The sequence below is a fragment of the Oppia nitens genome, unplaced genomic scaffold (assembly GCF_028296485.1).
Source record: "Oppia nitens isolate AA-2021 unplaced genomic scaffold, nextdenovo-longstitch-racon4-pilon3 scaffold1_pilon_pilon_pilon, whole genome shotgun sequence".
Taxonomy (NCBI): domain Eukaryota; kingdom Metazoa; phylum Arthropoda; class Arachnida; order Sarcoptiformes; family Oppiidae; genus Oppia; species Oppia nitens.
Genome location: NW_026533199.1, coordinates 13,942,639 through 13,957,227, shown reverse-complemented (window position 1 = coordinate 13,957,227; position 14,589 = coordinate 13,942,639). Strand labels below are relative to the sequence as shown.

The 14,589-nt window shown below is 18.6% G+C and overlaps 3 protein-coding genes across 3 annotated transcripts; 1 reads left to right on the top strand and 2 right to left on the bottom strand.

The window, feature by feature from the left end:
• Positions 1 to 6,655: 6,655 nt before the first annotated feature.
• Positions 6,656 to 7,680, bottom strand: LOC128952431 (uncharacterized). Its single transcript, XM_054297831.1, has 2 exons — positions 7,603 to 7,680; positions 6,656 to 7,231 (listed from the first exon to the last, which is right to left on the bottom strand). Exons 1-2 carry the CDS (start codon positions 7,618 to 7,620, stop codon positions 6,731 to 6,733), a joined length of 519 nt encoding a protein of 172 aa, XP_054153806.1. The 5' UTR covers positions 7,621 to 7,680; the 3' UTR covers positions 6,656 to 6,730.
• A 1,162-nt stretch (positions 7,681 to 8,842) lies between these two features.
• Positions 8,843 to 9,785, bottom strand: LOC128952418 (uncharacterized). Its single transcript, XM_054297816.1, has 2 exons — positions 9,682 to 9,785; positions 8,843 to 9,353 (listed from the first exon to the last, which is right to left on the bottom strand). The coding sequence occupies exons 1-2, from the start codon at positions 9,694 to 9,696 to the stop codon at positions 8,904 to 8,906; spliced, it is 465 nt and encodes a 154-aa protein (XP_054153791.1). The 5' UTR covers positions 9,697 to 9,785; the 3' UTR covers positions 8,843 to 8,903.
• Positions 9,786 to 13,294: 3,509 nt separating this feature from the next.
• LOC128952267 (uncharacterized) lies at positions 13,295 to 14,345 on the top strand. The gene is made up of 2 exons (XM_054297627.1): positions 13,295 to 13,363; positions 13,698 to 14,345. Exons 1-2 carry the CDS (start codon positions 13,346 to 13,348, stop codon positions 14,199 to 14,201), a joined length of 522 nt encoding a protein of 173 aa, XP_054153602.1. The 5' UTR covers positions 13,295 to 13,345; the 3' UTR covers positions 14,202 to 14,345.
• The last annotated feature ends 244 nt before the right edge of the window (positions 14,346 to 14,589 follow it).

The window sequence follows — 14,589 nt, the reverse complement described above, 5'->3', positions numbered from 1 at the left end:
ATATGTATATGTATATGTATATGTATATGTATATGTATATGTATATGTATATGTATATGTATATGTATATGTATATGTATATGTATATGTATATATATATATGTAATATATAGGGCTGTTAGGGACTGTTTGGGCTTTTTGGGTCAGGCGGGGCTGTTTGGGGCTGTTTGAGTCAGGCGGGGCTGTTTGGGGCTGTTTGGGGCTGTTTGGGGCTGTTTGGGGCTGTTTGGGGCTGTTTGGGGCTGTTTGGGGCTGTTTGGGGCTGTTTGGGGCTGTTTGGGGCTGTTTGGGGCTGTTTGGGGCTGTTTGGGGCTGTTTGGGCTGTTTGGGGCTGTTTGTTGAATATCGATAATCGATATCCGCGACGGGGCTGTTGGGCGGGTAGGCGGTTAGGCTGTTAGTAAGTCAGTGCCATGTAGTTTATATAAATAATTTTTGTTAATTTTAACGATTAAAGTTAACTATATAAAATAATTAATATTTGAGTGTATTATTTTTATTATTTATATATTTTTAAATATGTTTTACAGTTTTATTTTAAAAATATTTATAAAATAACTTAAATTTATTTATTTTAAAATATGAAATATTTCTAATTATTAATTATGTTTAAAACGATATTTTTATTAAAAATAATTGATAAAAATTATTTTTTTAGACTGATTGCATTGAAAAACATTATTTTATATTTAATAATAATTTTTATTTTAATAAATGCCTTAAAAACATAGATCTATTATTAGTAAAACAAAATAAAACATTTTATTAAATTTATTTTCAACTATTTTATTATAGTTCGATTTCACTTTCGATTTCATTGACATTTGAATTTTTAATATTACAATTACATGTTTAACTACAATTTTAGCTATTTTAATCAATAACTTTTTTATATAGATTATTTATTATATTTAAATAATCGAAGTAGAATTCTGAATATAATAATAATAAAAATACTGTAATTAATTATCTATTTTAATTTATAATACTTAAGTAAAATTTTTACAGATTTTTTATATAGCATAAGTTAGACGACGGATATTTAATTTTTAATAAACTAAATGTTTTAGATATATATCTATAACTAGAAATGTTATTAATCTAAATTTTTATAAAAAAATTATTTTTATATTATTTAATATGGTTTTTTTTAATTCTTAATAGTTAAAAATCTAAATTGTTAAAAAATAAAAATTATTTTATTTTTTTTTCTTAAAAAACTGTTATTAATAACATTTTATAATTATTATTATTTATAATTATATTTTATGATGCATTTTATAGGTGACATAGTATATGATAATTTTTTTGTTTTAATAAATTTGTACTAATTACTACTTATATATATCCGTAATTATTAAAAACTAACGGTTAATAAAAATATGTAAGTTTTTCAAGTTTATTTATTTTCATCTGAAAATGCTTTCGAGCATTATCAACTGGTTATTTTTAAAATTTATTTTTAAATATAATTTTAGATAAATTTTATTATATAAATTATTAAGTAGATAAATAATATTTTTTTTGTATGTGGGTGTTTAATTTAAATAATTAATATACTTGTATATATAAAAAATTAAATACGGTTCGAGGTTAATAAAATAATTTACTAATAATTTATCTAATTATTTAATAATAGTTTAAATAATGTTTACAGTTTTAACACATTAATTTTGATTAAAATATACTGTTATTTATTAGATATTTTATTAAAAAGTTATTTAGTATTTAATTACTATTAAATTAATGTACAATATACTACTATTTTAGTTTATTTTACATTTTAAAAATATAAATATACTTTGACTACTCTTGTATTCTAATCATTTTAACATTTAAATTTTATAAATATTGTTTTATAATATGTATAAAACTTGTTACAGTTTTTTAAAAAAAAATAAAATTAATTTTTTATTAAAAAATATTATCAAAGTAAATCATAAATAGTATTTATTATATTAATAAAATCAAAATTTGAAAAAGTTATTAAATATATATTACAGAAAAATAATTAGTTAATACTATTCTGATTTGAAATTTACAGTTTTGTTTAAAAAAATTAGAAATTAATAATTTTCAAATCAAAAATAATTTTATATATATTTAATAATAGATCTAATGTTAAAAATTTTATAATTATAAAAAATACTATTTTTCTCATATAAATCTAGATATTTAATTTTTAAAATTATTTTTATATACTATGTATATTTGATATAAACAATTACAGTTTTATTTGTCTTATTATTATTTATAATTTATAAAAACTTTTTTAAAACTTTTTTTTAACATCTAAATTTATAGATTAATTAAATTAACAAGAAAATATGTAAAAATTATTATTATAATTTTATAAATATATTATTATAGTTAAATAACAATTATAATTTTTAATAAACATAACAACAACTGTATAGATTTATATAAATAAAACAGTTTAGTATATTTATTTACTTTTAGTTTTTATTATCAATAATTTTAGTAAACTTCAATTTATTAAGCTATAGTTATTTGTTTTTTCTAATTTGTTTGAAAATTATATGTAAAATTCGTTTAAATAGAACTTTTTTTATAAAATATAATTTTAAAACAATAAGTAGTATTTATCATATTTAATATTAATAAAATCTAAATTAGAAAAATTATATACAGTATATATTAACATAAATAATTAGCTAATAATATATTGATTTGATATTAAGTTAAATTTTTTAATAATTTATTTCTAAACTCATTTAATAATTAATTAATTAATATTACTGTATATAACATATAATATTATATCTACTGGACTATGATTTATTTATTAAAGATATACATATAATTTCAATAAAAACAACAAAAAATAGGTTTGAATTTATATTAAAATAAACTTTAAAAAATCTTTTAATCAAATGATTTATTTGCTAAATTTCTAAAAATAAATAAATTTTGTAAAATTTAAAATAATCTTTTTTTTTATAAATATTATTGATTACAGTTTTAAACAAAATATTAAGAATAAGATAAGACATCAATAGAAAATTAAAAACATTCAATAGTATTGTTTTAATTTTTAAATTTTATAATAATTTTTACTGTTATCCTTAAATAAATAATAGTATTATAATTAATATATTTTAATACACACATAATTTTTACAATTTTAGAATTTTTTTTATTACAAACAAACTAAAAATTATTTATTTCACTTATACTACAAATAACATACATATCAAAATAATTTTAATATTAAAAACAAAATTTATTTCTAATAAACTTTAATTTCTGTTTCTGTAATATATCAAATAATATTTCATTATAATATTTATATTAATTATTATATTTTTTACAGTTTTTAAATTTTTTTAAAAATTATTTAAAGTTTTTTATATTTTAAAACAAAAATAATTATATAATATAAAGTAATATAAATAAAAGTAATATATGTCTAATTAAGGCATTTTCTAAATAATTACAATATAAATAATCTTTCAATAATTACTTATTCATTAATTAATTTTTACAATAAATAAAATTTAAATAATTTTTTTTCAAAAAATAATAATAATTACACTTTTAAACAAAATAAAATGGTTGTCGCACATCTAACTAAAGTAAAAACATTTAATACAATTATGTTATAAGTTTTGAAATTTACTATATTTTTTACAGCTTTAACAGCAAAATATTTTATAATAGGCTATTAAACTATTATTTTTAAAATTAATTTTTATGATTTTTATAAATTTTAATAGTAATTAATAGTTTTAATTTTTAAAATCATAATAATATAAAAAAAATAAGCTCATTTATCTAAAAGTTAATTTGTAATTAATTTGTATATTTATTTAAATATTAATTATACATAAGTAAGTTTATATATTATTAATAATGTTAATTAATTACAGTTTTAAAAAAAATTTCTGTAAAATATCATTAGTAATTCTTCTTCTATATTTAACACATTCAATAGTATTATGTTTTAATTTTGAAATATACTATATTTTTACAGTTTTTTAACAAATAATAATATTTTCATATGCTGTTATTAAATATTATTTAAAATAAATTTTAAAACATTTAAAACATATATCAATTTATAAATAGTTAGATTTAATAGAATTGAACTTTTTTAAATATAATATCAAAATAAAAGATTATTAAAAAAAATTAAATATTATATGAAGTATTTTAAATAAATTTTTTAAGTAATTTTTTGTGTTGTATTAGTATGAAAAAAATATTTTATAAATTATTATAGATACATAATAATAATAATAAAATAATATTTTTAAAAATATAATTTTCTCCTCTGTAGTTCTATTACAGATCTATTATAAAAATCTATTAACTAATTATTTTCTAATCTATTAATTTAATTAAAAAAAATTGTTTTTCCAATCAATCAAACAAACAAAAAATAATTATTAATATAAAACTCCTAATTTTCTTTTATTACAAATAAGATTAATACTATAAACTTAGATAATATTAATTTAATAAAGTTACAGTTTTTATCTGTTGATAATTTTTATTAAAATTATATTACATTTTGATTTTTAAAAAAAAAATAATAATAAAATTTTTAAAAATTTTGTTCAATTTTTATAGAATAAAATCTGAAACAAAAATGAAATTATTTCAAATATTTGCAAAACATTTTGTTATATTAATTAAAAAAAATAATTATAATTATATTTTTATTGTATATTAACTAACTTTTTGTAATTACTTATTGATTACTTTGTTTTTTTATAAAAAAATTAAAAGTTAAATAATTTTTATTTTTTAAATATTATTAATTAGTTTTTTTTAAAAAATTTCATCTGAGATCCATCTACATTAAAAACATTTAATAGTATTTTTTTATATGTTTTGAAATTTACTTATTTTTTACAGCTTTAACAATAAAAATATTATTAATATTTTTTTATTCACAATTAATAATACTGCAATATTAGGTGCTGGAATAATCTAATAAATTATTAAAAAAAACTTAAATTTATATTTGTCTCTGTTATTTATCAAATAATATTACATTATAATATCTATATTAATTATTATAGTTTTTACAGTTATTGAAGATTTTTTTAAAAAAAATTAATTAAATTTTTTTTATATTTATTAAAAAAATAATTATATAATATAAAGTATCAAATAAAACAGATATATGTCTAATTAAGACATTTTTTATATAATTTCATTAATTGTTGCACACTATAGGCAGGCTATAGGCCGTACCGAAAAATACCAGTGCCAGTTTTATATAAGTAAAATATAAATAAATAAATCAATAAATAATTTTATAATATTGATGATTTAAATTACTGTAAAATAAAATCAAATCAAAATTATTTATTTCAATTATAAAATAATTTTTTAAAAAAATCTATTTATTAATTCATTTATTTTCTAATGAATTAATTTAATAATTTTTATTTCTAATTAAACATAAAAATATGTATTAAAAAATCTATCCGATATTTTTCAAAATATAAATAAGATTAATACTAATAAATTTATATAAATTTAATTTAATAAAGTTACAGTTTTTATTAATATAATTTTAATTATAAAACTTTAATTAATTAGTTTATTGTATACTAAAAAAATTTATTAGGTTAATTAATTAAACAAAATTGAGTACATAATAAGTAAACACTAAATTTTTATTTATTTATTTTTTTTTGTCTATTAATGTAATATTATTTCATTATTTTAATAATTTTAAAGATCTAATATTATATATTTTATTTATTTAATTTTTATTATTTATATAATTAAGTAGATCACTATTATTTTGTAAAATACAATAAAACAAAATATGTTTAATTTCTAAATAATTAATACACTAGAAACATTTTAATTATTAAAAAAAATTTCTATTTATTAAAAATCTATTTAAATGTGTTATAATATTTTAAATAATATTTACAGTTTTAAAATCAATAAAACTATTAAATTTATTAAAAATATTTTTTTTAAATTACTTTAAATAAATAGCTAAATTAAAAATTTATTTAATTTTACATATTTATTATTCTTATTATAAAACTTTTATTATTTAATTATTATGTAAAAATTATTTACTAAAATAACTTAAAAGTTATTTTACAAATTTTAAACATTCCACAAAATATTTCATATTATAAAAAAACTAAATAACATTTTATAATAAGTATTTCTATAATAATTTTATATTTACAGTATTTTTAACTTCATATTATTAACGTTTAAATAATATATATTTTTTGTATATAAAAGTAAAATATTATTAAATATTATTATTTTATTATAAACTAAGATTTTAATAAAATTTAATTTTTTTTAAACTAACTAAAAAATTTTAACACTGAACTACTAAATCACTTTTTTTGAATAGGTTATCAATATTTTTTTTAAAATAAAAATTAATTTTAATCAATTAATAAACAACAACAACATTGTATGTTTAGACTGTATTAAAAAATAGCATTAAAACTTTATTTTATTAATAATTTTATTTTAAATAATAATATTTAAAATTATAATAATATCATAATAAAAATAAAAACAAATAAAATACGGAAACAATAGAGAGATTTAAAAGAGAGATAATTATTATTATTATTAATAATTTTTTTATTAATTAATTAATTCAAAAATAAACATAACCAACATTATGCTTCTCATATCATATCATTATACATGCCGTTCCCCTTTATATACTAATAATACTAACTTAAAACTAACCAATCAATCAATCAATTTAATGCAAATCATATGATTTGTGTGTCTGGACGTGAATAGTCTTTTCGATGACCGGACGCTCAACTTTGGCAATATAGGGCTTCTTGACTATCTGTTCAATCTTAACGGGATAGGGACGATCAACTTTGACTGTATAGGGCTTATCCACTGGGACCGGATAGGGTTTGGCAACTGGGACTGGTACCGGTACCAATTTGATTTGTTGCTGAGGCATGGGTGCATAGTTACCGTGTCTCAGATCACTACTGTCACCGTAGTTGTCGTTATCGTTGCCGCCATAACTGCCGAGTAGTTCAAGACCACTGCTGCCGTAGTTGTTGGCATAGCCTTTGTTGTCGTTGAGGATCAGTATCTGTTTGCCATAACCGCCATAACTGCCCTCATCGCCACCTTTCCACGATAGACCACCCAAATCCAAGCTACGACCCAGATCATAGCCACCGTGGTCACCCAGGGTTAGAGTGGGCAGGCCATAGGCAATACCGAAAAGTGCCAGTGCCTTCACATATATAAGTAAACAAAAATTAAATAACTAAATTAATAAATAATAAATAATTTTTACAATATTGCTAATAAAATTACTGCAAATAAAATTTATTTCAAATAAATATTAATATCTAATTAATTTCTAATTATATATTTCAAAAAACTAAATAATATTTTTTCTAACTATTTTTAAAACTATAATAATTTTTTTCATATAGTTCTAACATTTTTAAAAAAATTATTTATTACACTTATACTAATACTTCTACTTTATACACATAATAATAATTATTTTTGCGGATTTTAATATATATATAAAACAATTTCTAATTAATTACAATTTATTAAAACAAGTATTATATATACAAAACTATTATTACTTACAATTATTATGGATTTCATTATCACTCGGTTTGCTATCTATATTAACTGATTGTTAGACAACCATTTAAAATGTATGTTTGAAAGACATATTTATACTATTACTGGCTATTTATATGAAAGTTAAGTTTAATTTCAACAACAAAAATAAAACAAAAATTTAAATTTCTTTATTTTCTATCATAATTGGAAAACAAAACAAATAAAATAATTCATGTTTTACTAAATGATAAAAAAACAAAAATAAAGTTTTTTATTTCTAGAAAGTCTTTAATTATAATTTCACTATTTTTATGCATATATTTAATTATAATAATAATAATACTTAAATGTAATGATATTATATTGAATATACAGTATATCAATATTAATTTTTTTACAGTAAATTATATTATATATATTAAATATATTATATTTGTTTTCAATTAACCATAACTTTTTTAATTGCAAAATAAATTATTTTTTAATTTTTAATTTCTTAGGATATGTTTAACTAAAATATTTAAATTAACTGTAGAATTAAATATTTTTTTGAAAATTATAAATTTTTTACAGTTTTAATATTGTATTATATTTACTAATATAATGGTGTAAAATATTTATTATTTTTTAAAAATAAATAACTATTTAACTAATAATATTAAGTAAAACAACTTTTTTTTAGCAGCTATTGTATATTTATAAATAAAATAAATATTACTAAAAAATGCATTAAATAAAATATAAAACATCTAGTTAACTTGATAATTTATAATAATTTAATTTATTTATTTAAAAAAAATTAATTTTTGTTTTTAAAATGTTCAATTATTATATAATCAATCGATACATAAAAATATTTTAGCAAACATTTTAGTGTATATATATATATATATATTAGATACTGGCAGGAAAAGCTTACTAGCTTAATTTTTAAATAAATTGATGACGTAGTTTATTAAACATAATAAAAACTTATAAAAAATATCATCATGTACATATAAACTATTACTAATTTGCAAATAATAACGTAAAATTTTAATTTAAAAATTAAGCTAGTAAGCTTTTCCTGCCAGTATCTAATATATATCATCCCATTATAAATACAAACAAAATTTTTAACAATCAATCAATCAATCAATCAATCAATCAATTTATATATATATATATATATAAAATATTAATTTATTATTATTTAACAAAATAATATCATTTAATTAATTAACAACAATTACTAGATAGTGGGATAGTATAGCTATTCAAACCTATACAATTAATATCTATGGGGTGGGGGTGTGAGGGGGGGGGTTAGCTGTTGTTGCTGTTTAATATCCGTGACCACCGAGTTCGAGACCACCCAAACCGTGCGATAGACCCAAACTGAGACCATTATCGCCGCCATAACCACCGTTATTACCGGACAACAATAGACCGCCATTACCGAGACCGCTATCCAAACTTTCCGATTGGACAATACGGGTGCGGACAATGGGTTCGCCTCGGGCGATGACCGGTACACCAACGGTACGGGTAACTGTGTAGGGTACGGCACGTGGTACTTCGACGGTTACGGCCCGTGGGACGGCATAGGGCTGGGGAACGGGTACGGCATAGGGTTGGGCAACGCCTTTGATGATGGGTGCCGGCTCCTGGACGGGATGGTCGGTTTTCAGTCGATAACTCGATTGTTGGGTATGGCCCAGTAGGGTTGTTATGGCAATGGGTCCGTGGCTGCTGGGGAAGGCGCTGGCCACTGTGGCGATAGCAAAAATAGCCTAGATGATAATAATAATAATAATAATAATAAAATTAGTATAAAATAATAATTTAAATAAAACAATAGTTATTATAGTTGTTTAAAAATTGTAAAAAAATTTTTTAGTTATTTATATAAGCTATAAAAATTTTTATAATATTTTTTTGATGGGGTCTATCATAAACTTATTACTATCATAGACTAATATATATATTTATAATTCTAATAATATTTTTAAAAAAATATTATTATTAGCTAGCTAAATCTATTTACTTTATACTAGACATATTTTTTATATAAATAAATTATATAAAATATTATTAATTTTATAATTAGTTAGGACTTACCAAAATTGATCTCATGTTTGTATAATATGTGAGTGTGTTTGTGATTATTAGGTTTAATCCCTGATTAACATACAAACTATTTTAACTAAACTACCGTTCCTTATATACTTATCTATGTATTTCCAATTTTAAATGGTTTTGAAGAATTATTGGATATTAAATGTAAATTTTTTTTCTTATATTATTTTTGTTTTTATTTATTTGTTTTATTTGTTTTCTCTCTATATTTGTGTTGCAATAATAGCTATATATATATAAACTTCAAAAAATCTAAATGTAATAATTCATACGTAAATCAAAACTATAATCAATAAAAAAATAAATAAATCAAAAAACTAATAATGAATATAAAAATTAAAAAAAACTAAAAAATATTTTAATCACTTTTTACTTTGCATTATCCAACAAAATTTTTCAAAAAAAACTAAAATGTAAAAATAATAATACTGTGTAATATAAGGTATAATTTTAATATTATTATTTTTATTGTTAAACGTAAAACTAGATATTGTTATGCAAATTATAGATTAATTACAATATAAGTTAAAGCTATCTGTATTTTCAATGTTAGAGTATATATATATATATACTAGTATATATACTGTATATACAGTACATAATGTCTCAGCCAATTACATACCTGTGCTAATAATGAGAGAGAGAGAGAGAGAGAGAGAGAGAGAGAGAGAGAGAGAGAGAGAGAGTCCAAGTATGCAAAAAAAATTTATATAATATAAATAAACTGTAATTTTGAATCATAAAAATATATATATATTTGTAATAAAATATTTATTTTTTTTAATTTAAATATTTAGATGAGCTAGCAATTTGGATATTTTTTTAAATTTGCAATTTATTATATATGTATATTATATTGTTAAATTTGTATATAACTATCGTGGTTATCCCATTTTAATTAAAAATTTAATTTGACAGTAATCTCTCTCTCTCTCTCTCTCTCTCTCTCTCTCTCTCTCTCTCACTCACTCACTCACTGGGCGTTGTCTTATTATTTTTTTAATTATTAAAAAAAATATTTTACAAACTTTTTTACTAATTATACTTAAAATAAGACATACAATATGCATACATTAAGTGTTATCACACACAGACACACACACACACACACACACACACACATATACATACATACATACATACACATACATACACACACACACACACATAAAAAAATTATATACATATTAAGTTATAATTAATTTTTGAAGTGTAAAAATATCTGATTTTGAAAATGATTTTTTTTCTTCTACTAAATTATTAATTTATTTTTTGTTAGAAAATTATTTTACTTATTTTACCACAAAAAAAATCCATTTAAATATTATTAGATTTTTTATTTGGTTAATACTAACTATAAATTTTAATTAAAGTTTAGTTAATTTATTTTTTTTGTTAGATTTTTAAAGTAATATAATATATATATTGGTCAAGGAATTGATAGCTAATTGGATATTAAAAAAAATTAAACTAAATATTATTTTATGTATTTAATTATTTGTATTTTATCTTTTAAATAGCTATTTATTATTATAATTATAATCGTGATTATTACACACTTGAATGATTATATCAGTAATATAATAGTATATAAATTTTTTTCATATAAAAAGTTTAATCAATATTAAAACTGATTGATAACATTGATGATGATATTGAAATATATATATTATTAAAAAAAATAAATTGTATTTAATATTAACATTAGATTATTATGCGATAATAATATCATATAATCTTTTATAATAATTAAAAAAAAAACATTTTGCATAAAATATTTTTAATATATTTAATAATAATGTAAACTAATAGTGAAAACAATAGATAATTAAAAACTATATGTCCTTAATTAAAATACTATTATACTTATCTAAATATATCATAAATATTTTACTACAATTATTAATATAATATAAAATTATTAATAATAATAATTATTATTATTATTTTAAAACTTATTCTATACTAATAATGCAATAATTTTCATATTTTATGCAATGAATAATTTTTGCGACAATTTTTTTTTTTTTTGAATCTAATGTGACCTTCAAAAACAAAAAATTCAAATATCTAACTATAAATTTTAATTTTTATTATTATTATTTTTAAATATTATTATTATTAATAATTATATTAATATGATTAATAGGTGTGTGTGTGTGTATCATATGTTTTTTTAAAGTGAGATTATAAGGAAGTATTACTTATATATAATATTTATTTATTTATTTTTAAAAAATTGCTTCAATAATGACCTCAATTTTATAGTTTTTTTATATGTAAAGCCACACGAGTTAGTACTAAATGTTTTATAATTGATATTATCGATGAATGTATTGTATATACATATTAAATAAAAAATATTTGTGCAATATTTGTAAAAATTTATTTTAATTAATTTTAAGTAAACAATCTATAATATAAAAATAAAAACTTAAATAATTATTTATATTGACATAAAATGTTTAGCAATGAACTAATATTTTATATAGTAATACAATGTTTTGCAACTAATTTTTTTAATTAATTGATTAAAATTATATATATATATATATTTAATTAGAAAATAATATTGATAGATTAAATAAATTTATGATTTTTAAAAATAATATTTAAATTATATATTTAAATTTCATGTAAAAATTAATTATTAGTAATAATAATAATAATTTTATGAGTTATAATTGCCAACTATGTCATAGTACTGGACATATATAAAAAAAATATTTAAATAAAATATAATATAAACTTATTAATAGTATTAATAATTATTTTTTTTGATATAAACAAAATTATTAATTAGGAAATTTTTATTTGAAAAAAAATAATCATAAGTACTTTTTTTTAGTTTCAAAATTTAATAATATTATTTTTTTTTGTTAAAAAACTATAATATTAATTAATTTAATAACTAACAGCTTTTCCCACATAACCTTGCCGTTGGGCACCGGGAGGACAGTCGTTATGGGAGTATTCACTTTTTTTGGCGTCTTTATAATAAAAATGTATAATAATATTCAAATAAGATTAATAATAATGGGGCAATTATTATTAAATAATTATTTAAAAAAAATTATATATTTAATTTATTTTTGTTTTAAAAAAAAATTATTTTAATAAAATATTTTTGTTTTTACAATACCATAAAGTTTTAGACGAAAAATAAATGTAAATATTTTTTTTTAAATATTTTCACTACAATATTTTCTAATAAATATATGCAAAAATTAGATTAATTAGCTAAAAATTTTTATTGATAATTTTTTTACAGTTATATATATTTAGTAAATAAATAATATATTACTTTTTATATAAAGTACAGTATAATCACTATAATATCATTATATTTAGGTATTATTATTATAAAATATATGCATAAAAATAGTGAAATTATAATTATTAAACACTTTCAACAATAACAACAAAAAAAAACTTTTTTGTTTTTTTATCATTTAGTAAAAACATGAATTATTTTATTTGTTTTGTTTTCCAATTATGATAAAAAATAAGAAATTTAAATTTTTATTTTGTTTTTTTTTAAATTAAACTTAACTTTCATATAAATAGTATAAATATGTCTTTCAAACACACATTTTAAATAGTTGTCTAACAATCAGTATTTTATTGTATAGCAAACCGAGTGATAATGAAATCCATAATAATTGTAAGTAATAGTAGTTTTAAATATAATACTTGTTGTAATAAATTGTAATTAATTAGAAATTAATTTTAAATATATTGATATAAAGTAAATATTAAAATCTGTAAAATTATTATTATTATTATTATATGTATTAGTATAAGTGTAATAAATATTTTTTTAAATGTTAGAACTAGTTAGTAATAGTTATAATAAAATATTATTTAATTTTTTAAATATATATATATATAATTTGAAATTATGGCTAATATGTAATAAAAAAATTATTAATATTTTTAAATAAATATTGATTTTATTAATTTAGTTATTTAATTTTTGTTTACTTATATATGTGAAGGCACTGGCACTTTTCGGTATGGCCTATGGCCTGCCCACCCTAACCCTGGGCGACCACGGTGGCTATGATCTGGGTCGTAGCCTGGATTTGGGTGGCCTATCGTGGAAAGGTGGCGATGAGGGCAGTTATGGCGGTTATGGCAAACAGATACTGATCCTCAACGACAACAAAGGCTATGCCAACAACTATGGCAGCGGCAGTGGTCTTGAACTACTCGGCAGTTATGGCGGCAACGATAACGACAACTACGGTGACAGTAGTGATCTGAGACACGGTAACTATGCACCGATGCCACAGCAACAAATCAAATTGGTACCGGTACCGGTCCCGGTAGCCAAACCCTACCCGGTCCCAGTGGATAAGCCCTATACAGTCAAAGTTGATCGTCCCTATCCCGTTAAGATTGAACAGATAGTCAAGAAGCCCTATATTGCCAAAGTTGAGCGTCCGGTCATCGAAAAGACTATTCACGTCCAGACACACAAATCATATGATTTGCATTAAATTGATTGATTGATTGGTTAGGTTTTTACAGTTAGTTATATTAGTATATAAAGGGGAACGACATGTATAATGATATATATGAGAAGCATATGTTGGTTATGTTTTTTTTGAATTAATTAATAAATAAAAAAAAATTATTATCTCTCACTCTCTTTAATCTCTATCTATTGTTTCCGTATTTTATTTTATTTGTTTTTATTATGATATTATTATAATTATTATTATTATTATTTAAAATCGGTTTAAAATGAAATTATTAATAAAATAAAGTTTTAATGCTATTTTTTGGATACAGTCTAAACATACAATGTTGTTGTTGTTTATTAATTAATTTATTAACTTAACTTAATTTTAATATTTTTAATAAAATATTTTTAGTACAAAATAA